Here is a 25,707-nt window from a genome sequence, read left to right as displayed (position 1 = left end):
TCCTTTGTCATCTAGTGAGCATTGGTCAATCGTATTTGCCAAGTACAGGTTGAAAAGAGTAGGTGATGGACAGCATCCTTGTCTTACTCCTTTTCCTAGTCTGATCCAGTTTGTACTTCCTCCTCTCACTTTAACTGAAACTTTTTGATTAAGGTATAATGAGTTTATAAGTCTTCTGGTTTTCCAGTCCACTCTCTTTTCCCTCATAATAGTCGCCACCTTGTCCCAAACCACACTGTCAAATGCCTTTTCTAGATCGATGAAGCACATACCGTATTTACTCGAATCTAAGCCGCACCTGAAAAATGAGACTCGAAATCGAGGAAAAAAAAAATTCCCGAATCTAAGCCGCACCTGAAAAATGGAGACTCTAAATTCGAGGGGGGAGAGAAGTTTTAGACCGCATCTCCAAATCGAAACAAAGTTAGTCCATTGTAACAGGAGAGACAATTTAGGTCAAATGGATGAAGATACAGCTACAGTAGTTTGGTTCGAGTCGTAAGCTTAGCAGTTAAGCTTTACCAGGTAGCCATTGCTATGCGTCAGGTGCTCCGTCCGTATTTATACGGGTACCCTTCCTTTTTCACGTGCTTCGTCTGGTTTGAATCGGTTGCTTATTTTTCTTTGATCTGATAAGCGCCGTTTTCTTTGTTATAGGTGTTTACGTCACTCTAAGATGAAAATGCATTATTGTACTCTGTCATGCATTGTTTGACGCATTCTGATAGTGCGTGTTTAAGACCTGTCGCCGCTCGCGGCATGGCTTGCTTTTGTGCGCGCTACCGCACGCTTACAATTAAAAAGAGGAATCGTCTCATTAGCGAAACAATGCCAAGAGACTGCTATTTGTTGTTACTTACACTGCTGCTTTCTTTGATAATGATGAACAAGAACCAAATAATAGACTGCGTATGATAGAAGATGTTCTGAACGAGAGTTTAGCGAAAATTTTTGTCCGTTTGAAGATCTTTGCAGACGCTTCTCGGGTACATTACATTCTGCATAGAAATTAGTCATCTTAGATTAAAAAATCTAGTCAATTGCCGTGGTTCATTTCTGATTGTATCACTATTAGGCATAAGAATAATACGAATATAAACATGACATGATATGTATATTCTTCCGCATTTGCTGTTGTCTCACTCCAGTTTTGTAGTTTATTGGGCAGACAGGATTTAAATGAGATAGCAGCAAACACGAAACAATACATGGCAAAATGTTTATATTCGTATTATTCTTATGGTGAAGTGAATACTGCATGTGATTCACAATTCATAAAAGTTCCTATTAGCAACCATCTATTCTCACAAGTAGGAAAAAATTCAGAACGTAGAGTTGACCATATTGACAAACATCCCAAACAATCTTGCCAGTCGGATTTTTGTAGTACATTGAAATGCTGCTACATTTGAAGATGAACAATACGAAATTTGTATTTACTTTGTTGGATAATGTATGAAAATGCAGTGGTCGAAACTCGGGGAGGAGAAAGAAGCTCGTGTTCCACCTTTTTTTTTTAATTTATTTACTGACGCAGAGGTTTTGGCGCCAGTATTTATCTTTGTGCCTGCAAAGCATGCCTGTGTAGCGCTACATATATTCGACGGCAGAAGTTACTTGTGGCGGCACCTACCAACATTTTTCAGAACTTCCGCTTACTTTGCACTCGATTCTAAGCCGCAGGCGATTTTTTTGGATTACAAAAACCGGAAAAAAAGTGCGGCTTAGATTCGAGTAAATACGGTATATAGGTCTCTTCCTTTTTCAATAAACCTTTCTCCCGTTTTGTATTAACTTTTTTTGTTTCGGCCTGAGTTCCAGGTATCGTTCATACTCGTTTGTATGTTCTTCAATAACTACTGTAGAGGTCGACGAATCTCTACTCATCGAATACTGTCTCTGCCCCACTGAAACAGCACCACCATCCTGACACCGACCGGCCACTCGGTTTCCGAGGCCGGCAGCACCGGGCAGACTGTCTCCGATTTGTCTCGCGCTGGCGGCGGCCGCTGCGAGGAGGACTCCGCGGCGTCGTCGACAGGCGACACTGCTGCTCTGACCTCGGCAGACACTGGGGGTATGGCCGAGAGCGGCGGTGTCGACGGGCCGGGCGAGGAGCGGCACCTCGACGGCACGGGCTCGGCCGGTACTGCCGACACGACGCAGCCGACCTGCTACGTGGAGATCATCGCTAAGGCCATATTGCGTTCGCCGAAAAGGTTGGTAGCGGCATTAAAATGTGATAAATCCTTTTGTGAAACTTCACTACCCGGTCCTTAAAGTATACCACCACAGTTTGGCTCTACCCGCGGTGTGCTATATGTACGGTAGGCACAAGTTCGTGGTCGTTCGGTCGTCAGCTGTAAGGTGCTTTGAAGTGTTTCTCCTGATGTTTGACTTGTCAGCTGATATCGTATTGGGATAACTGCTTTCCCTAACGTCGACGTCGACGTCGACGGTGACGAGGTTTCCTTCTCGTTGTCGGTATTTTGACTGGCTCGTTGTGACCACCACAATTTCCTGTACTGTCCTGGCTCACTTATTGTCTCCTTGTTACAAAAGAATCTTCAGCTAATAGTCTTACAAATTGTACAAATGAATCGTACAAAATTACATTATTCCAGACAGTAACTAATTTTTGAATTATTGCCGATTTATAGCATGAAATATTTTAATATAATTTGGAATATTTGTTCGAGATATAATTTACAGAATACATTATTTTTATTGTCAGAAAGTTTTAAGATCTGGTATTAGAAATGTTTTCTTATTGACAGTAAGGAGTATATTTTACAGTAAAGTTATTACAAAGAAATGTTAACTGTGAAATAGAAAAACTAGTTAAACATGAAATATAAGTAAGTTAGAATTGAAATACGGTACTAATAAATACATGAAATAACAGGTATTTGTACTGAAAAGTGCTGTTTGCTATTTAAGTACAGGCTATTCAGCTGACGGATGCAGTTTGTGTTGTCAGATTCTGTCACACTACATAACCCTCCCCTCCCCAAAATCCACCAGAGTATTGCACGTAAAATTTATACTCAAGACACTATTAGGATATGTGTGGAGCAGAATAGGAAGTGTATTACAAACTTTAAAAAGACTTGTCTCTTTTGTTATATAATACATAAGTGTTTAACAATATAAAAGGTTTGTTTATGAGCGTTGTACTCAAAGTAACATGATTTCATAGAGAAAATTGGCAAAATAATACTTTTGATGTTCCAGATTTTTTTTTTTTTTTTTTTTTTTTTTTTTTTTTTTTTTTTTTTTTTTTTTTTTTTTCAGAAAGTCACCATAGCGTGTCCCTCATTTCATCGACCTGGCCAACTAATTTTATGGGTCATGCCATCATGATGTATCTGAAATTCATCTTGACCCTCATTAAAAAATTATCCAATCATAGCACAAGTGTATATAAGTTGAAAACAATGTTTATTAAGCAAAATGTCAAATAACACCAGTAAACGAAAGGATTAATTTAGCTTTATTAATCGTGGCTGAGTTTCTGTCTTCTGTCATATAATAATATTTAATATACATGTTTTCCCCAGTATTGCAGTCTTCCTGTACATGCATCAGCGCAAATGAATCTTCACAAAATTTGTACAAAGTGTTTTCGTAACACAGTGATACGTATGACAAGGTAGTGAGACAGTAGAATAGTAATATTTATGTGGTAATTACAATCCACACATATGTTTGAAACATCATAGATCTGTGTAAATATTCATACATAAAATACAAATAATCAAGTTCATTTGTGTGGCCATCCTGCGCAGCAAGCTTATAAATAGTTGTTTTGTTTTCGCAAATCAAACTGCCTTTTCTTGCCGCAGCAAAACAAGTACAAATAATCTTTCAATCGGCAGTTTAATTAATGAGTGACTAGAAGTGTAAATTATTGGTGGTTAGAAAACCAGATTAAAAGTGGGAAATTGGGAATGGCTATCAGTGTGGCTAATCAGTGTAAAGTAAGGCTGCCAATGTAGCTGATGAGTGACAAATATTGTAAATAATCAGAAGGTTAGCAATACAGATAGAGGTGTGACAAGTGGTAACTAATCAAATGGCTAACAATTTTAGTTCATCAGTTACAGGTGAGGTAATCAATTGTAACACTAGCAAATGCAGCTGCTTGTATGATTGCGAGCCAGTGTAATGTGAAATACAAATTGCGCCTACTCTTAGGGAAAAGAGAAAAATGATAAAAATACAGGTTCTATCAAAAAGAATCATCAGATTTGACATGTTTATGTTTCTGAAACCAATAAACACATACAATGAATTTTGTTTTTTGATGAATGAGAAACTCAAAAAGGTGGTGGTTTCCCCCCCCCCCCCCCCCCCTCTCTCTCTCTCTCTCTCTCTCTCTCTCTCTCTCTCTCTCTATGTGTGTGTTCAATACGCCCCTCTTGAGATGCACAGCTTATGTCGATGCAGTATTCAAATTGTTCCCACACTGCAGTGAGCATGTCTCGAGTTACAGCTTCCACAGCTGTTGTTATGCAATGTTTCAGTTCATTTATTGTTGTTGGTAATGGAGAAATATAAACAGTCTTTTATAAACCCCCACAAGAAATAATGACATACAGTCAGGTCTGGTGACCTTGGAGGCCAGTAATGTAAGGTTGAATCATTTGATTTGGTTCAGAGTGACCAATGCACCGTTCAGTAATCCTTCGGTTTAAAACTTCTCACACTTCCAGATGCCAGTGTGGCGGTGACCCATTCTAGCAGAAACCGTGTAAAACTCAAGAGTTTGCTTTCTCATGCTTGTTCATGCTTGTTCATGCATGTATCTCAAATAACGTAATAGTTGCAATTTTTTTAAAATTGGGTGATTCTTTTCGATACACCCTGTATATATGTATACGTGTGTGTACAGCACAGATTTACCAGGTATGAATATCAGTCATTCCTATGGGATACTCAGTTTCGTAGTCCAGTGCAGATGTGATTATATCTAGAAAGAAAAATGCTCTTACGACTAAATAGTTTATGTACAGATTGTTTGCAATTGGAATTAAAATTGCATGCTTCTCTTACATATGCCAATTTATACATAAGCAGTGGCATGTCCTTGTAAAATGCTTGAGCATAGCAATGCCTTTCATTTTGTTTCTAGGGCTAGTTTAATTATCTAAATTACTGTCTACAGTTTACTTAAAGTGACATATATATTTGTCTAATTATGACAATTCATAATTTGGGTATCAAGTTTGCGTTTCTAAAGTAATTTTTCCCACTCTCCTAAATTTCATTATTTTCACTGCCTTCGCTGCATGGATTCCCCTCTAAACTACATTTTTGTCTCTGCATAGAACGTTAAAGTATAAATAAATAATAAAATGTAGGTAAATATTCGTATAAGTTACCACAAGGCTTACTTAATTTCCATTTAATGCCCTCCTTAGACAACATTAATCTCTGCTTCATAGTCATAATTGTGGTAATTATCACTCAGTGCAGTGTTTCTATGTATTTTGTGGGTGTAGCCATTCATTGAGACAACATAGTATATTTCAGCTTCAAGTTGTAACCACAAAATAGTAAAGTCCTTTGATTAGTTAGCATTTGGTAGCAGTGAATTACTCATTACAAAACATGTTTAGCATATTAAAGAAAGAAAAATGGTGTTAACTTTTCCATTATAAAATGATTGGTTAATGCTTTGACGACTGTTTTTGGTGTCGCGCAGAGTGACATGATGAAAAGTAAAGGGATTTAAAGAATAATTCCACAGCCACAGAGACGTAGTGGAACCTACATGTGGTTCACAGTAGCAGTCCAAAAAAATCCTCTGCTGTCATTTCGTAAAGTCATGTTCGAATAATTTGGAATGGGCATACCTTAAATGAGACGGTTGACGGTTTTGCTTCAGGCGTTCTTTGAAGGTGTCGGGTACCTTGCCGATTCATCTCTTCCTGTTCCTAAAATAGACTGTCTCTGTAAATTATGCAAAACACTTTAGCGGCCAAAATGAGTGTAACTTAGGTGCTTGCACCAGATTAGTTCTGCTCTCTTAAGTATAACCTCCACTGCGTCGGATGCTGAAGCCCGAAGGCCTCTTTACTTCGCTTCACTCTGTTATCTTGTACGATCTCGATATTCCGGGGCAACCCTATGCACTCACAAACAATTTTCTCAGTCTGGAAAAGGGCCGTCACACAGACCTACGACGTCAGTTCACACACTTTGTGTAGGCTGTTGTCGAGTTTTCTCAGAACTGTAACTCCACTGTCCCCGTTCGTATGTACTCCACAGTGGGGTGTGTTGTTGACAGTATTGACTCATTCAGAAGAATGAACACTAGATGGACAAATGATGTAAAACTTTCTTAAGCATTGTACAGCAGGGTGTGCACTATTTAGCGTGTTTCATTTTTAGTAGGCTTCCAGCAGAACTGAAAATATTGGGTGGTAAACTCCCAAGTATACAAATCCAGGTTTTGTTGTGGCATATGGCACTCATATTCTGTATAAGAGTTCGTCACAGTAGTATAAAACTCTTCTCTGATTTGAGTTTATTCCTGTAGTCTTTAACATTTTTTATTTTTTATTAATTCTGTAATTCCTTTCTCTGTAAATTTTCTGATCATTCTGTAAATTTGCACTGACTTGTTCCACTACCAAGTACCTGCGGCTCACACGTCCCTTCAGAATTGACAGGTGGCCGAATCGTTCTCTCGAATTGTCCAGAATGTTCTTCGAACCGGTTGTGATAGATTGTGGCCCATTGTTTGGGAATGTGGAGTCCATGAATGGCTGCAGGTGGTCTCAGAGTTCAGTTGGACCAGACAACCCAGTCCATTCTATGTAAACAGAGCCCACACCATTATGCAGACCTCGTTGACAACTCAGTTTCGTGGCTCTGTAGGGTCTGTGCCTAACTGGAACACTACTGTCAGCTCTTACCAACTGAAATCGGGACTCATCTGACCGGGCCACTCTTTTACAGTCGTGTAGGGTCCCACCGCCACTGTCACGAGCCGGGGAGAAATGCTGCAGGCGATGTCGTGCTGTCGGCGAGGGCACTCGCGTCAGTCGTCTGCCGCCACAGCCCGATAACGCCAAATTTCACCCCTCTGTCCTAAAGGGTACGTTCGTCATACGTCCCACATTGGCTGCTGCAGTTATTTCACACAGTGTACAACAGGGCTTCACAACATACGTGCTCGCGGAGCAAGCTGTGAGCAGCAAGGCGCGAGCACGGAGCAGCGCGAGCACGCTACCCCCACTACCGGACCAGAGCGGAGAGTGGGGAGAGTCACGTGGAGCACACAACAGCTGCCGCCAGTCGATGTAAATCCGCGGCCACCTGCAGGGATATCACTCACGAATTATTACTGTGACAAATGAAACAAATAAAGGAGAATGTACACGTGCCACATAATTTTACTAGCTTAGTGTATGCCTCTACCATCTGTAGACACTGAAACTAAAGAATTCCACGACAATCCTATATTTTCAACACTTTCTTCAACGCTACTTAAAATATCACCTCCGGTTGTAGTGTTCTTCATGGCTACTACATCGAGGAGCTCCTCCCTCACCTGAAGATCTCTATTAACACCTCTAATAAATATGGCAAGCTGCGCTGTTCCAGTGATATCAACACTTTCGTCCAGAGCTAGAGAATACGCCATAAAATCTTTACAGATATTTGCAAACTGGCTCTGGACATCGTCTGCCATGACCTGTATGCGACGCATAATGGTCATGTTAGATAATGGCAAAATCCGAAACTGTTCAACTTGAGATGGACACAAATGTTCCGCTGCAGTTACCAAACATTCTTTTATTAAATCGCCATCAGTTAAGGGGCGCAGGGATTTTGCTAAAAGCAAAGCAGTTTTGTAACCCACTCTGAGAGCTGCCTCAGTTGATTTTTCTTCGTCGTCCAGATCTTCTTCGGATAGCTTCCTTTTAAGTTTAATAACTTCGTGTGCACAATCTGGTCAATCACATTTTCCACGTCCGTAGTCTTTCGCGTGGTACGACATATAATGTCGCTGCAAATTAAATATAGTAAAAGAATTCAGCGTTTTGTGACATACTAATCATTTTGCATCACCAACTTTTTCAGTAAACAGATACAATTCCTCCGAATGGGGGTTGAACTGCGAAAACATGGTTGGGGTTACACAACGGCGACTTCACACGATTCTTAACCAGCGAAGTGACTGTTACGAGCTGATCGTAGTACTTTAAACGTTACACAGTCGGCACGAATTCAATAGGCACGCTGCGGCCCTATTCAAACGTGCGCGCGCATTTCCCCTCCCTCCCCTCCCTCCCCACTCCGCGACCTTGCAGCTGCTCGCGAGCAGGTGCCTGAGCAGACACGAGTACTCGTGCTCAAAACCGGCCAGTTGTTAAGCCCAGGTGTACAATATACACAAACACTGCTGCCCTCATTCATTAAGTGAAAGCCGTCGGCCACCGCATTGTCCGTGGTGAGAGGCAATACCTGAAATTCAGTGTTCTCAGGATGCGCTCGACGCTGTGGATCTCGGAATACTGAACTCCGTAACGATTTCAGTGTGTCTGGCTCCCACTACCATTCCACATTGTACGGCCACAATCACATCGGAAAACTTTTTATGTGAAACACTCGAGTACAAATTGCAGCTCCACCTGTGTACTGCCCTTTTATAAGTTGTGTACACAATGCTACCTCCTTCTGTATACGTGCGTATCGGTATCTTGTCGCTGTTGTCACCTCTGTGTATTATTTAGAGGTACCAGAATGTTGTAACCTGGTGCTCCTCGATCGTATTAATAAATAAAATAAGGCAATACAATATTTACAACAGTGTTTCTCTTCAGTTTCAAAGCAGGCAAAACTTCTCGACTTTGTAAAAGTGAAGAGGTATGTAGTTGTATAACTATATACTTCTTCACTTGTACAAAGTCGAGAAGAGTACTGGGACTGGTCTGTCGGAAGATGCCAAAAAATGCCCCCGTGTTCCACTTTGGGGCCTCCTGTGGACGATTCGGACTGAACCGTGTCGGTTTTATTTTCCGGCAGGAGGGCGACACTGTCGGAGATCTACGCCTTCGTCACGAAGCACTTCCCCTACTTTGTCTGCAGCAAGATGGGCTGGCACAACGCGATCGCCAGCAACCTGTGGTTCAGCAAGTACTTCACGAAGGTGGCGCTAGGGGGCAGCAACGGCAAATACTCCAACTACTGGATGCTGGGTGAGTCTCGTGGCCGAGTGTGAGGTGGCTGTGTGATAAAAAAATAAAATAAGATGGAGATGCTGAGCTGCAGATAGGCACAACAAAAAGGCTGTCACAGAGTAAGCTTTCGGCCAACACACACACACACACACACACACACACACACACACACACACACACACACACACACACACACACACACACACACGAGACCACCATCTACAAATAGCAGTGCATGATGTGAGAGGCAACCAGGTGGCTGTAAAGCCGTCGGCACACGGACCGTGCTGTCGAACGTCAACGTTGAGCGTGCCAAATTCAATGTGCTGCTGAACGCTCAGGAACGATGCGACTTGTGCACACGGTACGTGGGCCCCAATGTGGTATATGGGATCGCAACGCACTCCAGCGGCAGTTGAGGGATGTTTCTAGTTCGTAAATCACAGTCACACTGTTTACTCAACGGGCCCACGTAAAATCCCCACGTTAGCTCTATTGAAACGCACATTTCCTCCATTGTCCACGAAAAGGAAAGTACCGTGTCCAATCAATAAGGACAGAGACTTACAAAAGTTCCATTACAAACAGTGCGGTACAAATTTGGAATACTTCTCCGCATAAGATAAGCATTATTTCATCATTCCCACATTTTAGTAAAACCCCAAGGTCAGTCTTCCTTGATCACTGTTCCTACCCAGTAGCAGAACCTTTGCAACATGTGAATTACGAAACGTAAAAGAAAAACGAGAAAAATATCTTTATACAAGTAGCGCAAGCTGTCCTGTCAATCGAACAAAGTCGCCCCTCAAAAAGAGGTGAACTTATATTCACATAACATCAAATATTATAGTGTGTACTTATATTAAATTAATAATAAAGTATCAGAACCTAATAAAAACGCAAATGTTATTAAAAAAAAAAAAATACAACTTGGAAGTGTCAAGACGCGAACCACCGCCCCAACAAACAACTGCATATAGAATAGTGACGCTACCCATTACGCTAAACCAGCAACACATTCTTCGTGAATAATCGTATTATCGTACCCTGTCTTAAAGACCTTAATCGTAGATATGTTACTAATTGAAATTTTATTGTAACAAATTGTACCAAGAACAATACGTTTTGGGTGGATCTTCAGTTTGTCGCTGCCTTCAAATAGCATACTCTCATAATACGCAAGTTACAATAATTCTTTTGCCACGAATGTGATGTTTCTCATAATTTTTTTGTAACGAATCACACAGTTAACTTCGGGTTTTCCACTGATTCTCAATTTGCTGGTGCTCAGAAACGGCAAATATACGTATAGGGTCGAAATGAATGCCATTATGGCGCCTCACAACTCTGTACTGAAGGGAGACGGCGCGCGTGTGACGTAGGTGGCGTTGTGCCATCTCATTGGTCAACTCTCAGACGCACGCTCAGAATATCTGACATGCCAGATACTGCTCTGCGTGTTCGGAAAGACTCCCGAACTTTCTATTCCACGCTACGACGTCAGAAACTCGGCACGCTGAACGCTCTACGTTCGGATGCACGGTCCGTGAGCTGACGGCTTGAGGAAGAGGCTGGGGCAGGGAGCAGGGGGGATAGCAGGGTAAGGCCGGGGTACGGTACAGTGCTGCTGCGAGAGCATTAGGGACGAGGTGGAAAGAGGGTAGGGGAGGTACGTGCAGTCGGGAGGTTAGACGCAGAGTGGGGGGTAGCGGAAAAGGAGAGAAGTAAAGAGGTTGGGTGCGTTGGTGGAATAGAGGGCGTGTAGTGTAGTGTTGGGTTGGAAACAGGTAGGGGGGAGGGGGATAGATGGATAAGGACAGTGATTAACGAAGGTTGACGTCAGGAGGGTTACGGGAACGTAGGATATATTGCGGGAAGAGTTGGTGTTAGTGGCAAGGATCCGAATGGACAGCCAGTGAAGCAGTGATTGAAATGGGGAACATTGTGTCGGGCGGTGTGCTCGACAAAGGGTGGTCCAGTTGTTTCTCGGTCACAGTTTGTTAGTGGCCGTTCGCGTGGACAGACAGCTTGTAGATCACGTGACTGGTTTCACACCTCGCCGTGCCTTTGATGGGATAGGTGATGTTCGTGACCAGATTGGAGTAGGTGTTGGTCGGAGGGTGTATGGGACAGGTCTTGCATCGAGGTCCGTTACAGGGATATGAGCCGTGAGGTAAGGGGTTGGGAGCAGGGGTTATGTAGTGGGATGGGTGAGTATATTTTATAGGTTTGGTGGGCGGCAGAATACGATTGTGTAGCTGTGTGTGTGTGTGTGTGTGTGTGTGTGTGTGTGTGTGTGTGTGTGAGGGAGGGGGGGGGGGGGGGGGTAGAATATTGCTCATTTCAGGGCATGACGAGAGGTACTTGCAACCCTGTTGCTGCAGTCCTGAGTGGTACTGAGTCATGAGGGGAATGCTCCTCTCTGGCCAGATGGTGGGATTTCTGGAGGTGGTATGTGAGTGGAAAGATAAGGCATGGGAGATCCATTTTTGTACCACAGTTTGGGAGGAAGGGGTAGGTAATTACGGTCAACAAACAAATTCGGGATATGACTGGGCACTCGCATGGCACCATCCTGTTCATAGGCCATCTCGAGGAATCCTCCCTCGACACCCAGAATCCTAAACCCCTCACCTGATTCAGACTCATTGATGACATCGTCGTGATCTGGATTGAGGGTGATGACACCCTACCGACATTCCATCAGAACCTCAACACCTTCTCCACCATTAGCTTCACCTGGTCCTACTCGACCCAACAAGCCACCTTCCTCGATGTTACCTCCACCTCAAAGATGGCTACATCAGTACCTCTGTCCGTATCAAACCTACCGACCCCCAGCAATACCTTCACTTCGACAGTTGCCACCTGTTCCGTACCGACAAGTCCCTTCCGTGCAACCTAGCCACCCACGGCCATCGCATCTGCGGTGATGAGTGGTGCCTCTCAAAATTCGTCAAAGGTCTCACTGAGGCCCTTAGAGACCGTAATTACCCCCTAACATTGTACTAAAACATTTCTCCCGTGGCTTATCTCTCCATTCACACACCACCTCCCACTGTTTAGCCACAGAGGAACTTCCCCCTCGTGTCTTAGTACAACACAGGACTGGATCAACTGAATCACACTCTCCGCCAGGATTGTGTTGTGCCCTGAAATGAGAAATCTCCTACACACTATCCCCCCCCCCACCTCCACCCCAACCCCACCCCCACCCCACCCCACCCCACCCCGCCACACACACACACACACACACACACACACACACACACACACACAGTAGTATTGTGCCGCCCACTGAACCTACACAATATCCTTGTCCATCTGTACGCAACTCCTGCCTTACAGCTCATATCCCTGTAATACACCTAGATGCAAGACCTATTCCATACATCCTCCCACCACCATCTACTCCAGTCCAATCACTAACATCACCTATCCCATCAAAAGCAGGGCTACCTGTGAAACCAGTCGTGATCTTCAAGTTAAGCTGCAACCACTGTGCTGCATTCTACGAGGGTACGACAGCCGACAAGCTGTCTGTTCGCACGAACGGCCACCGACAAACTGTGGCCGAGAAACGAGTGGACCAGCCTGTTGCTGAGCACTCCGCCAAACACGACATTCTTCATTTGAACAACTGCTTCACAGCCCGTGTCATCTGGATCCTTCGCACTAACACCAGTTTTTCTGAATTGTGCCGGTGGGAACTCTTCCTTCAACATATACTATGTTCCCGTGACCCTCCTGGCCTCGACCTTTGTTAGTGAGTGTCCTCGCCCATCCAGCCCCCTTCCTGTTCCCATTACAGCACTACACAGCCCCCTATTCCACCAGTGCACCCAGTTAAAGTCTTTTAACTTCTCTCCTTTACCGCTACTCCCCGCCATCTGTCTAACCTCCCGACTGTGTGTAGCTGGCCTACCCTTTCTCCACCTCTCCCCTGCCTGCTTCTGCAGCAGCACTTCACCGTCCCTCACCTATTATCCCTCCCCTTTCTCACCTCTGCCTCTTTCTTACCCCACCCGGTTGCCTCTCCCATTGTAGTCTGGCTCCAGCTGCCAGAGTGTGTGTTCACGTGTGCTTACTTGTGTGTGTGTGTGTGTGTGTGTGTGTGTGTGTGTGTGTGTGTGTGTGTGTGTGTTTTTTTTTTTGACAAAGGCCTTGTTGGCTAAAAAGCTTATTGTGTGACAAATTTTTTTGTTGTGCCTGTCTGCGACTCAACATCTCTGCTATATAGTGAGTAGCAACTATCCTTTTCATAGCTTTGTTACATCCCATTCTCAATGTTCCATTGATTACTGCTGCTTTCCACCTACTGCCTCCACCTTTTTCACATCGGAGCACTCGTTATGCCTTTTTTTTCCCCTTATCCTAATACCACATTCCCTGCATAAATCCGTAGGATCGACCATCCCGGTTGGCAAGATAATCAGATGCCCGTCTTTACACTGCCTCTTTGGTGACCACATCCAACAACAACATCTATGCAGTACAGCACCTTTGTCTGTTCAAGTTGGTGGTGGCAGCGCAGAGCGTCAATGAGAGCCACACATTTGTTTTTGAACAGGCGAAGGTGCTGTGCCGTGTCTGCGGGTTCTGGGACATTGCGGCAGTGAGATAAGACTACAGTACAATCTTGGCAGTTGGGACAGTGGTTTCCAACTGAAGTCTGCAGGGTATGTGGCCTTAGCAAAAGCACAATAGGAACAATAAGATGAGAAAATAGCAGTTGGAGCAGCAGACTAGGCAGGCAACAGTGGACCGATGCCCAGGGACCTTCCCACTGTCGGCTGTGAACCTGGAACTCCGTCTCGAGATGACTATTAGGAAACTCGTCTAAATGTCACGACAGTGCGACATGACAATTTGGTGGGTAACCTGAGAATATTTCATCGGCCTGCTAGATTTCACCTTTGGGGTCGGCAAATGTTCTGGTGTGCTCACAAACTGCGTTCACCGATTGCAGATCCGCGGTACGAGGACACGTTCAAGAACGGCAACTTCTGCAACCACTGCCGAATGTTGCTGTCGAGCTACGGAGGCCCGGGGGCGACGACCGCCCTCGCGGAGCTCGACGGCCGGGCCGTCATCACCTGCCAGCCGCCCGACGCACGGCAACACCGGCAGCAGCGCAGCGACCTCTCGGCGCGTTCCCAGCTGCCGGGTGCCGCTGAGGGGTGGACGTTCGGCCTGCCGGCACTCCGGGCTGCCACCGTCACCACGGGCGGCGGTGACCACGTGCGACCCTCTGACGATCTGCAGTGTCCCAGGTACAGCCACAGGGCAGTACGTTGTAACGTGACCCGACGTAGGATTTTCTGACGTACTGTGCTCGTACATTATGAATCACTTTGAAGAAAACAATTTACTAACAAATGACCGACCAGACCCAGAAAATATCATTCTTGTGAAGCACAACTAGCTCTTATTCCCTCAAAGTAATGAGTGCCATCGACAGGGGATGTTAAGGGGACATTTAATATCTTGTGCCCGAAGAAAGCATGATCTTTGAGAATTTTTTTCTCGGGATGTGTTATAGATATCAATGTCAAATGTGGTCAAAATGTGTATTGATATAGCCTCTACAAACTGGAATTTTTTCGTCCGGAAATGTCGAAGAGCAAAGGCGGAAGTGCCGTCGGAACGAAACAAATTTTCGATGTAGACCTCCACGCGTGGTATGTCGGGTCAGCCGGCTCATCTGAAATCAAAATTGAGTTGACGTTAGTGAAGTATATAAGATTCTTTACTAGTTGTATCTCGCTTAAGTTATTTGGACAATAAGAAACAAAATGGCAGCCATTTGAAAAAAATAGGGTTTTTCTCATCAATTTTTCGACTTGTCGGCCAGGTAAAAATATTTGTAGTTGATGGATCGCAAAAAAAGTGGTACAACTCCTAGACCATTTAGTTAGCTTCTTCGGAAACAAAGAATCGTGCTAATCGGTTCAGTAGATTTCAAGTTACCGTACCGCGCGATAAAAAAAAATCATTTCGAGAAAAACGTGTTCGAGGTTTTGACTACATATAAATGCAATATTGTGCAACTTACGTTCAATCTGCTGTTCCAGGTCCATAAACTAGTCCTTCCTCTTCCTCGTAGAGGGTGTTCTGCTCGATCTGGGCGATCTCGCACTGCTCCAGAGTCGCTCGTACGGCCGATGACGAGCAGTTTTCAGCCACCGGAATCCGGTGCTTGTTCGAACGCTTGGCGAACTGCGTCAAATAGAGTCCCAGGGTGACGTCTTCAGAATTGCTGAATACGCTTCACTGAAGCTGAAGCTGCAGCTGCAGCTGCTCACTGCCAGGAAGGTCGCAGTCTCCACAGTCTTCGCACCAGAATGCAAATGCTTGGGGGTTAACTCCCAAACACACACGTTCAAACTTTCATTTGAATTTTGTGTGTTTCCTCCCAACCACCGGTACCATAACTCGTGCTCTGAAAGGGCCTCGTAGATCGGATGAATCACTTTTTGAACTTCTTTGGAGATTGGCTGGTCGTGTTGATATTCGTCCAGATGTCCGGTAGCCTCTGCAGTGTGCCAGTTGCACCAACTAGTTTCCCCGGCCGGACAATTTTGGTGTTGTGGGTGGTCAGCCATTGAACACTTGTGGAAACACATTGCCCAAATTGCCCTCTTCATCTGTTCCACCGAATTGGAATGTCGTCGGATTGCCAAGAAGTAGTATGTCGTAAGCTCCCTGATTACTTTTAGCAGTTTTAGTCACGGGCAAGCATATAGAATAATTTTTCACAGTTACAAAGTCGAAATTCCTGAAAAAAACTGGCGTGTGAAAAAGGCCGATTTCAGGCAGGCGCATTTTTCTGTTCAGCTGCGAATAACAAACATTTCCGTTTCGTATTCGGAAAAACCGTGTCAGGGGTGGATTCTAAACACTTTTATGGATCCAAAAATGCAATTTTAAAAAAATTGATGTTTTTAACCAAAAGATTGTAAACTTCCCCTTAAACTGATTCCCCCATTTTTACACAAAAGGCTTTTGATACCATTCCTCACTCCTCACAAGCAGCTTCTTATCAAATTGTGTGCCTATGGAGTATCATGTCAGTTCTGTGACTTGTTTTGTAATTTCCTATCAGAAAGGTCACAGTTTGTAGTAGTAGCGCAAAACGGAAGAAATATCTGGGATTCCCAGAGGAAGTGTCACAGGCACTTTGTTGTTCCTGATCTATGTAAATGTTTTAGGAGATAATCTGAGCAGACACCTTAGACTGTTTGCAGATGATGCTGTAATTTACCATCATATAAAGCCATCAGAAAATCAAAACGAATTGCAAAATGATTTACACGAGATATCTGAATGGTGCAGAAAGCACCAATTGATTCTAAATAATGAAAAGTGTGAAGCCATCCATATGAGCATTAAAAAGAAACCACTGAATTTCAGTTACACAATAAATCACACAAATCTAAAGGGTGTATACTCAACTAAATTATTAGGGATTGCAGTTATTCATAAATTAAATTGAAGTGTAACAATGTTGAATATTGAATTGAATTGTAACAATATTAAATTAAAATGATAACATAGATAATGTTGTGGGGAGTATTGCTGTGCAGTGTGGGATCCACATCAGATAGGATTGATCGAGGACATCAAAAAAGTTCAAAGAAAGGCAGCTCGTTTTGTATTGTCCCGAAATAGGGGAGAGTGTGTCACTGACACGAAACAGGAATGCGACAGGATCTTCTCGTAAAATTTCAATCGCCAACTTTCTCCTCAGCGTATGAAAATATTTTGTTAGCACCCACGTAAATAGGCAGAAATGATCATCGTAATGAAAGAAGAGAATTTAGAGCTTGCACAGAAAGATTTAAGTGTTCGTTTTTACTGTGCCATGTTCGCGAGTGGAATGGTAGAGAAGTAGCTTAAAGGTGGTTCGAGGAACCCCTCTGCCAGGCACTTAATTGTGAATTTGAGAGTAATCATGTAATGTAGATCATCAGAAATCTTGGATGTTGTGTTACATTTTTGGTAATCTTCAAATGATTGAATTTCATTATACCCAGTCAATCCAGAAAGTCTCAAAACCAGGATTAATAAAAAATGAAAAATGATGGTGGCAGTTTCAATACTTTAGATGGTCTAAATAGTCGTAAACCGCCCTCCCCCTCCCCCTCCCCTTCCCATTTGATTATAATGGGCAGAACAAATGTACAACCATATGGAACTGTCTGAAAAGTCCTTGTTTGTGATGATGTTCTCGCATCATATGTTGGCTCGAATGTCAATTATGTCTTCAAAGCATTGACCCCTCGAGTAAATTTCTGCTCTTTGTTGTTTTGTGGTAGGTTTTCATTGATAATACAATCTTGACCGTTATGATGTGTGTGTGTGTGTTTTTTTTTTTTTTTCCTCCAGTATTTTCAAGATTGTCAGCATTTTGCATTTCAGTCAAGTTGCTACAGGCATCCGTGCATCATTGGTTTCAGTTTGGGAATCGAGGTGAATAGGACAAACTTTCTGCACACTTCTCTCTTCTAAACATTCTGGAAAATTTTAAGGACCACACGATGCAATATGCAGAAGTAACGGTATACTTTATTATTAGAAACAATCGATTTGGGCCTGGGATCAGACCGTCATTGGGCCAAAAACCCATCTCGGCTATGCATCTGTGAAATTGGAATAACTGTTAACAGATGCACATTGTTCCGTCATTGATATTAGCTGTATATATGAAACATTTTGCCTATTTTGTCTCGTAGATGTTTTCTGAGGAATGTCGTGAACATTCACTTTATAGGTTTTGCTCCACTCCACTGTGTGTCTCGCCAGCCTCAGCACAGTGCAGTCTCATGTCCGCTACTTCACACTGTCTGCTCACAACTGACTGTGGAAGAAGGCGTCTTAAAGATCTAATAATGTTGGCGTGACAACTTGTTCTTTGCCACCTGAATGTTAAGAAAAAAAAGTAACTAAATACTTACTTCCAGTATTGTCATTTGCAATCAGTTTGTAGGGTGCTTGCGAGCTGGTAAATCTTAAATGTTACGTGTACAGTTACTTTTCCAGCTATGATAGTGCTTTACCAAAGAAAAATGATTTCAGACTTCAGGGAAATCACAGCAGACACAAAAAGTATTATTCAGTTTATGCACTCTTTATTTTACATTTCTTCATCACTCCAGATACAATGAAGTATCATTAATTTCAACTGAAAATGCTTCTAGCGCAAAGTTAACTTCCAGAACCACAGAGAACAAATAATGAACTGAGCAATATATAAGCTGTACCATTTTCATTACACCATAAGTCAAAGACATTACTCCAAAAATTGTGAAAGCTGTCATTTAAATCAGGTAGCTGACTTGGAATGAATTACTGAAAGTTGTGCCCCATTATTAATTAAAAAGAAAAGAAAACCGACTGCTACAATACAGTATACGAAGCAGTGTAACATCTCAGGGTGATCAGACTCGGTACATTTCACCACCCTCACAGTCTTCTGTGGCAGTACTACCATTGACAGAAGTTAGTGTCTTCACAGTCGGAGAGCTTCAGTGAATAACAAATTCCTTGTTGTGCGCTATACAGTTGAATTGCGTATTATACAATTTTAATTTCATTTCAGTAACATTCTGTTCTTAACTTAGAGCAAACATTTTCATTTTCCGTTTAGTGTGGTGCCGATGGCTGGTGGCTTCATCGTTATTGGTTTCTTTTCTTGACAGGAGGCAAATAAATTTTGGCACAGTGAAAAGGGACTCCTCAATTAAATGAATTTAGTACTTGCCAACGAAACACGTCCTGAGGCGAGAGGGAAATAGTTTTAGTAAGTTTCTTTTCGTACGCTCTAAGACAAGAAAGATGCACCGTGAAGGAATTATCAAAATGGGATGGAATTTAATGTGTTATGCACAAACAAATGATCAATTTCAGAAAAATTGAATGATTTAGTAGAGAGAGAGAGCTTCACAAATTGATCAAGGCAAGACTGCGTTGGTCCACTTCTGGCCCCTATGCGAGCAGTTATTCAGCTCGGCATTGATTAATAGTGTCGGATGTCTTCCTGAGGGATATCGTGTGAAATTCTGTCCAGTCGGCACGTCAGATTGTCAGAATCCTGAGCCCGTTGGAGGGCACTGCCCGTAATGCTCCAGATGTTCTCGATACGGTTGCGATCCGGCGGCCGTGCCGGTCGGGATAGGGTTTGCCGAGCACAGACCCGTCCGGTGCAAACTGTCACAGTGTGAAGGTGGGTATTATCTTGCCGAAGTATAAGCCCACGACGGCTCTGGCTTGCCACGAAGGGCAACGAATCGGTGCACAGAAAAAATGTGCTGTAAGAGTGCCACGGATGACACGGAAAGTGTTCCTGCCGTGAAAAGAAACGGCCATACGGCAGGCGACAGTCAGATTGACATCCGACTACTGTCCGGGGTGTCTCCGGAGACTTCTTCACAGGCCATTGGGGCTCAGTTTGAAGTAGGAATCGTCACTAAAGACAATTCTACTCGAGTCAGTGAGATTCCGGGCCAAATGTGCCCGGCGCAAATGCAGAGGGCTTGTCGGTGTACAGAGGTCAGTGGTAGTCCGTGCAAGGAGTGCCTCGAGCTCAGTCCTCTTGTCATCTTTGTGTGAGCCTCCTATTGACGGTCCTCGTGGTCGTCGAAGCACCAGCTACACGTCAAATTGACGACTATCAGCCCCGGGTGCCTCTCTGACGATTACTTCTGTCTTCACGTTCTGTCGTCTCTCTAGGTCGACCGCTTTCTTCGTGATACTGTGTTTGCCCACGGTTCACCCATTCCTGTCAACATCTTGGAGTAACCGGCGAAATGCTCGACATTTGAGTAGGAGTGATGTTACTGTTCCGACTGGATTCTCAGAGCCCGAGTATGTGTCTCGTCTCAGATGCTGACGTGCATATATTCTCACGCCCCCACCCGCAAGGCACAGTTACTGTCTGAGTACACTGAATAAGACAAAGACTTTATGCCTAGATATTGACATGTGCCATGTTTACTGTCATTGCCACAACTGTATTTTGAAACAGTCCTAGTGCCTCACACATTCAGCTGTTGGCCACCACATTTTCTGTCAATTTCTGTGTAAATATCAATTTGTGATCGATGTGGACAGTCTCTCGCCACACCTTGGTAGATGTGATGCCACCAGCAGTCGACCAGTGGTATGTTCGCTCTGCAATGTGCTGAAACTGGTCTGCACTAAATGAATATAGAACACGATTAAGACTGTTTTCTTAATACAAAGTTAATTTATATTAATCGCTGTTAATCCATAACCGTATTGTCCAAACATCTAAATACATTTCAGTTCTGAAAGTGTCATCTGCTACATTGATAACGAGTTGGTCAACAACAGTATCCACGAAGTCATCCAGGTGCTGCATTTTCTCCTCTTTTGTGATACGCCATTCTATTTTCCGGCAGTGTTCGGCAGTGACACGTGAAAAGCTTATTTCTCGTGACAAATCCCTTAACGTGGCTCCCGATCAGTTCTGTTGTGTCATATTGTAATGGTACTGTGGCAAATGTAAAAATGCAGCAATTGTATGGTTGCTCAATGCTGTGGACAGGATTGTTTTTTTTATGTTTCTACGACACTTATCACTCTTGTTTGTGTGAGAGTACATCTGTGGTATAAAACAGTTTACAAAGTCCAAAAAAGAGTATTTGGTGTTTCATTTTTGTCCTAAAAAATTAAATTATGTTTTCTTAATTTAAGCAACTTTATTAAAAAATCTTTCATAGAATACTGATAATTAAGAATTTATATTCGAAATGAATACAGAAATTTCACGTGTAATGTGTAATTAGAAACAAGAAGACATATGTTATTCATAAAAAATGATGATGAATTTTGCAGTTAAGAGTTATTTTTTAGATATTTGAAATTGAATGAAAAAAAAAAAAAAGAAAAGAAAGAAATGACCAAGGTGAGACTTGAACCAGCGATACATGCGCTGCAGGTGATTATTAATCTACTATGCTACATATTCTGCTACATATCCAACCTGTATTTGTATCCCAGTTGTACCAAACACAGTTCTTTGGAATACTTGAAAGCCAATTTTTTCTGTAAATTTATGAAAAACATGAAGAACCACCTATTTCTCGGCATTTTTTAACCGTACTCCACACTCATTTTGCTACGGAGCAGCAAGCAGCCTCAGCCATTCTCGTGCTGCGCATTAACAACACGACAATTGGAACACAACAATACAGAGGCTGTGGCTGTACACGATTTTTGAAATAAAAACCGTGTAGCTAAAGTCTGATTAAGGAAAGGAAAACATTAATGACTGTTAGTACAGTAGAATATGTTTCCGTTTACTAATAAGATATCTAATACGTAAGTGGGACCTACTTCAGAGAGTGTAACAAAACCAGCGTACGTTTGCTGTGGCTTCTGACCAATCACCGCATTTGTGTTTCTGCCCAGTCGTCGCATTTGTGTTTGTTTAAATCGGGTTTAGTCTTACGGTGAACATAGTGTACTAGCCCCGACTGAAGTCTCACGTAATTGATTCGTACACCGTGACACTGGAAGTAACACTTACGTGCTGCTCAAAAGTAATAGAAGAATTGGACCTATCTCCAGGGCACTACCGTACTCGCCGACGGTGTTAATCTGCGACGGTTGAGGACGGAGGTTTGTTCCTCGAGACGATTTTGTGCTGTTCGTCAGCAGTCCGTGGTTCCCAGGTAGGACTCTGCTCCAAATTATTCTACGAGGGTCAGTCAAAAAGTAATGCCTCCTATTTTTTTTTTCTACGTTTAATTGTCAGGAAATTTAAATGCAATTACATAGGTTGAAAACCACAACATTGAGGATCATTTTGTCATTTTTCAATGTAATCTCCGCCCATCTCTACAGTTTTGGTCCATCTTTGAACAAGGGCATGTATCCCAGCACGGTAAAAATCACAGCTCTGCTTCCTAAGCCATTGACGCACGGATGTTTTGACGGCCTCCTCATCTTCAAAATGAATCCCACGATGAGCTTCTTTTAGTGGCCCGAACAGATGGAAATCTGATGGTGCCAGGTCAGGGCTGTATGGGGGATGAGGCAAAACTTCCAATCCAATTTTGACAATCTCGTCAGAGGTGTGACGAGTGGTGTGTGGTCTTGCATTGTCATGCAAAAGAAGAACATCTGCCATTGATTTTGTTGGGCGAACTCGCTGAAGACGTGCTTTAAGTTTTTTGAGGGTTGTGACGTATTGAACAGAATTTATTGTGCATCCCTGCTCCAAAAAATCAACCAGAATCACACCCTCTGTATCCCAGAAAACTGTTGCCATAACTTTCCCTGCCGATCGCACAGTTTTGAATTTTTTCTTCCTCGGCGAGCTTGTGTGACGCCACTCCATTGACTGCCTCTTTGATTCGGGTTCAAAAAAATGCACCCATGTTTCGTCCCCGGTCACAATTTTTTTCAGAAACTCATCTCCCTCCAAACGGAAGCGCTGCAAGTGTTGGGAGGCTATTGTTTTCCTTGCCTCTTTATTCTGATCGGTTAACATTCTTGGAACCCACCGTGCACAAACTTTTGAGTACCCCAATTGTTTAATAATCGTGATCACACTGCCTTTACTAAGAGAAATAATGCGACACACTTCATCTGCAGTCACCCGACGGTCACCACGAATGATGTCATCAACTTGCTGAATGTTGTGTGGAGTCACTGCACTCACCGGCCTGCCGCTCCGCTTTTCGTCAGTCAACGGTGTTTGCCCTTCAGCTTCCTTACAACGACGAACCCATCGTCTAACAGTGCTGACATCCACTGTCACAACACCATACACCTTCTTCAGTCTTTCATGAATGCGTATGGGCGTTTCACCTTCTGCATTCAAGAATTCAATCACACAACGCTGTCTCAAACGAACATCGATGTCGGCCATCTTACAAACTTCTGCTGTGCTGCCACCTGTTGACACAGAAAGTTACTACTGCAGTGGATTGCAGAAGAAGGTTTGAGGAATGGCGCCAAATTCAAATTTTTCACTTAACTTAATTTCTTTAAGTAGAAAAAAAATGGGAGGCATTACTTTTTGACCGACCCTCTTATTTGTGTAGTGTTGTTAACAGCCGGATATTTGTGAGACAGTAACTTTCTATTCCAGTTGCTGCCAGTCTCCCACCGACGGTGCACTGTAGGACGGGTCCGTCAGTCGTTCACACGCGGCAGGCACTGACGTGTGGAGGGGTTACGATGTGCTCGGTAGACAGTACGGCAATTCTCCCGTCTGGCGATCGGATGGGGAACGTTGGAGACGAAAATGCTGGCACTGAAGTTCACGTGCAGGCCGACAGTGATTGCTTCACAGGTGTGGATATTACGTAATTCGTCTGGCCGGGCAAATGAGGACCCACGGTGAGGCTACTTTCAAACTGTTAGGTGCCGGTAAGACCGTTTCACACCAGCCCGTGGTATTTCCACAATTGCCTAACATCACTCAGTTGCCAGGCAAGCTACAGCAATCTAGTGGCTTTCCTGCCTGTCACAGACAATTGGAACTCAAACCCGTTAACTTAACAACATGTTTTTCAAATTATGTTCTGAAGAATATCTTTTTTTTTATTATTAAAGAAAACCATCCTATAATGAATACAGTCTTATGTGCTTTGATTAAAATATCCAGAAACAGGAAGATATTTTTTGGTTTCTGTGTAGCTGTGAAGACAAATCGTGTCAAACAATGGAAAATCCAGGAGAGAATGTAACAATATTATGAAAAGGAAAGTTGCTATTCACCATATAATTTTAATTAATATTGTGTTCATACTGGTTGCTGGAGAGGAGGAAATTTAGTTATTAGTATTTTATTAACGATCTCATTCATAAGCAGCCATATCACAGTCGCTCAAGAAAGTTATAATTAAGCTTTACTCGTTCAATCAGAATCGGACGATGACTCTCCTTGTCCTCAGTCTCGACGATTCGAAGCGATCTGCAGTCCTGTGTAAATAAAATGTCTCTGTTTTCTTGTGTTGCGTAGAAAGTCGGGAAACATCAGATCCGGCAGAAAGTTTGCTTTGATAGAGTTTAATTATCTGATGAAATAATGGAGCTCTTGGCTCTAATAATTGCAGGTTCGTTTCCAATTCATTTGAAGTTTCCTTCTGATTACCAACGAAACGACACCTCCGTGCAAATTTCCAGTTAGAGAATACGTATGTAATGAAATTTGTTACATACTTTTGATGTAAATGCTCAGTATATATTCTCTCGATTAGCGTACAATATATTTCCAATCTCTTTCTTCCAGTAATCTCGATAGCAAAATTACAATTATTCAATGCGGCTATTCGGCACGGAGAAAATCCTAGAAGTCCTCTCAACACACACCAGTGAGAACATTACAAAGAGTAATTATTCGCTCGTGGAGTAGTAATAGTACTGTACTACTTTTCGCATAGATTCTGCGAGTATATAGATGGTCAAGTAGGAAACGTAATTCACTCATAGAATTGTGCAGGGATAATTAGTAGAATATATAGAGATATTACGAGGGTCGGTCAAAAAGTAATGCCTCCCATTTTTTTTCTACTTAAAGAAATTAAGTTAAGTGAAAAATTTGAATTTGGCGCCATTCCTCAAACCTTCTTCTGCAATCCACTGCAGTAGTAACTTTCTGTGTCAACAGGTGGCAGCACAGCAGAAGTTTGTAAGATGGCCGACATCGATGTTCGTTTGAGACAGCGTTGTGTGATTCAATTCTTGAATGCAGAAGGTGAAACGCCCATACGCATTCATGAAAGACTGAAGAAGGTGTATGGTGTTGTGACAGTGGATGTCAGCACTGTTAGACGATGGGTTCGTCGTTGTAAGGAAGCTGAAGGGCAAACACCGTTGACTGACGAAAAGCGGAGCGGCAGGCCGGTGAGTGCAGTGACTCCACACAACATTCAGCAAGTTGATGACATCATTCGTGGTGACCGTCGGGTGACTGCAGATGAAGTGTGTCGCATTATTTCTCTTAGTAAAGGCAGGGTGATCACGATTATTAAACAATTGGGGTACTCAAAAGTTTGTGCACGGTGGGTTCCAAGAATGTTAACCGATCAGAATAAAGAGGCAAGGAAAACAATAGCCTCCCAACACTTGCAGCGCTTCCGTTTGGAGGGAGATGAGTTTCTGAAAAACATTGTGACCGGGGACGAAACATGGGTGCATTTTTTTGAACCCGAATCAAAGAGGCAGTCAATGGAGTGGCGTCACACAAGCTCGCCGAGGAAGAAAAAATTCAAAACTGTGCGATCGGCAGGGAAAGTTATGGCAACAGTTTTCTGGGATACAGAGGGTGTGATTCTGGTTGATTTTTTGGAGCAGGGATGCACAATAAATTCTGTTCAATACGTCACAACCCTCAAAAAACTTAAAGCACGTCTTCAGCGAGTTCGCCCAACAAAATCAATGGCAGATGTTCTTCTTTTGCATGACAATGCAAGACCACACACCAGTCGTCACACCTCTGACGAGATTGTCAAAATTGGATGGGAAGTTTTGCCTC

At 43.1% G+C, this 25,707-nt stretch overlaps 1 protein-coding gene across 2 annotated transcripts in view; it reads left to right on the top strand.

Moving 5' to 3' along the window:
- LOC126213308 (uncharacterized) overlaps positions 1-25,707 on the top strand; it is a 229,667-nt gene that overhangs the window by 195,132 nt on the left and 8,828 nt on the right. The window contains exons 12-15 of one of the 2 annotated variants that reach the window (XM_049940995.1): positions 1,917-1,937; positions 1,998-2,219; positions 9,040-9,212; positions 14,164-14,467. In XM_049940995.1, the coding sequence (XP_049796952.1) occupies positions 1,917-1,937; positions 1,998-2,219; positions 9,040-9,212; positions 14,164-14,467 (720 nt within the window). Of the gene's footprint in view, positions 1-1,916; positions 2,220-9,039; positions 9,213-14,163; positions 14,468-25,707 lie in introns of both variants that reach the window. The other variant, XM_049940994.1, reaches the window with a different exon arrangement.

The sequence above is a fragment of the Schistocerca nitens genome, chromosome 11 (genome assembly GCF_023898315.1).
Source record: "Schistocerca nitens isolate TAMUIC-IGC-003100 chromosome 11, iqSchNite1.1, whole genome shotgun sequence".
Lineage (NCBI taxonomy): Eukaryota > Metazoa > Arthropoda > Insecta > Orthoptera > Acrididae > Schistocerca > Schistocerca nitens.
The sequence above is the reverse complement of the archived record's forward strand: the minus strand, read 5'-3'. Positions and strand labels throughout refer to the sequence as shown.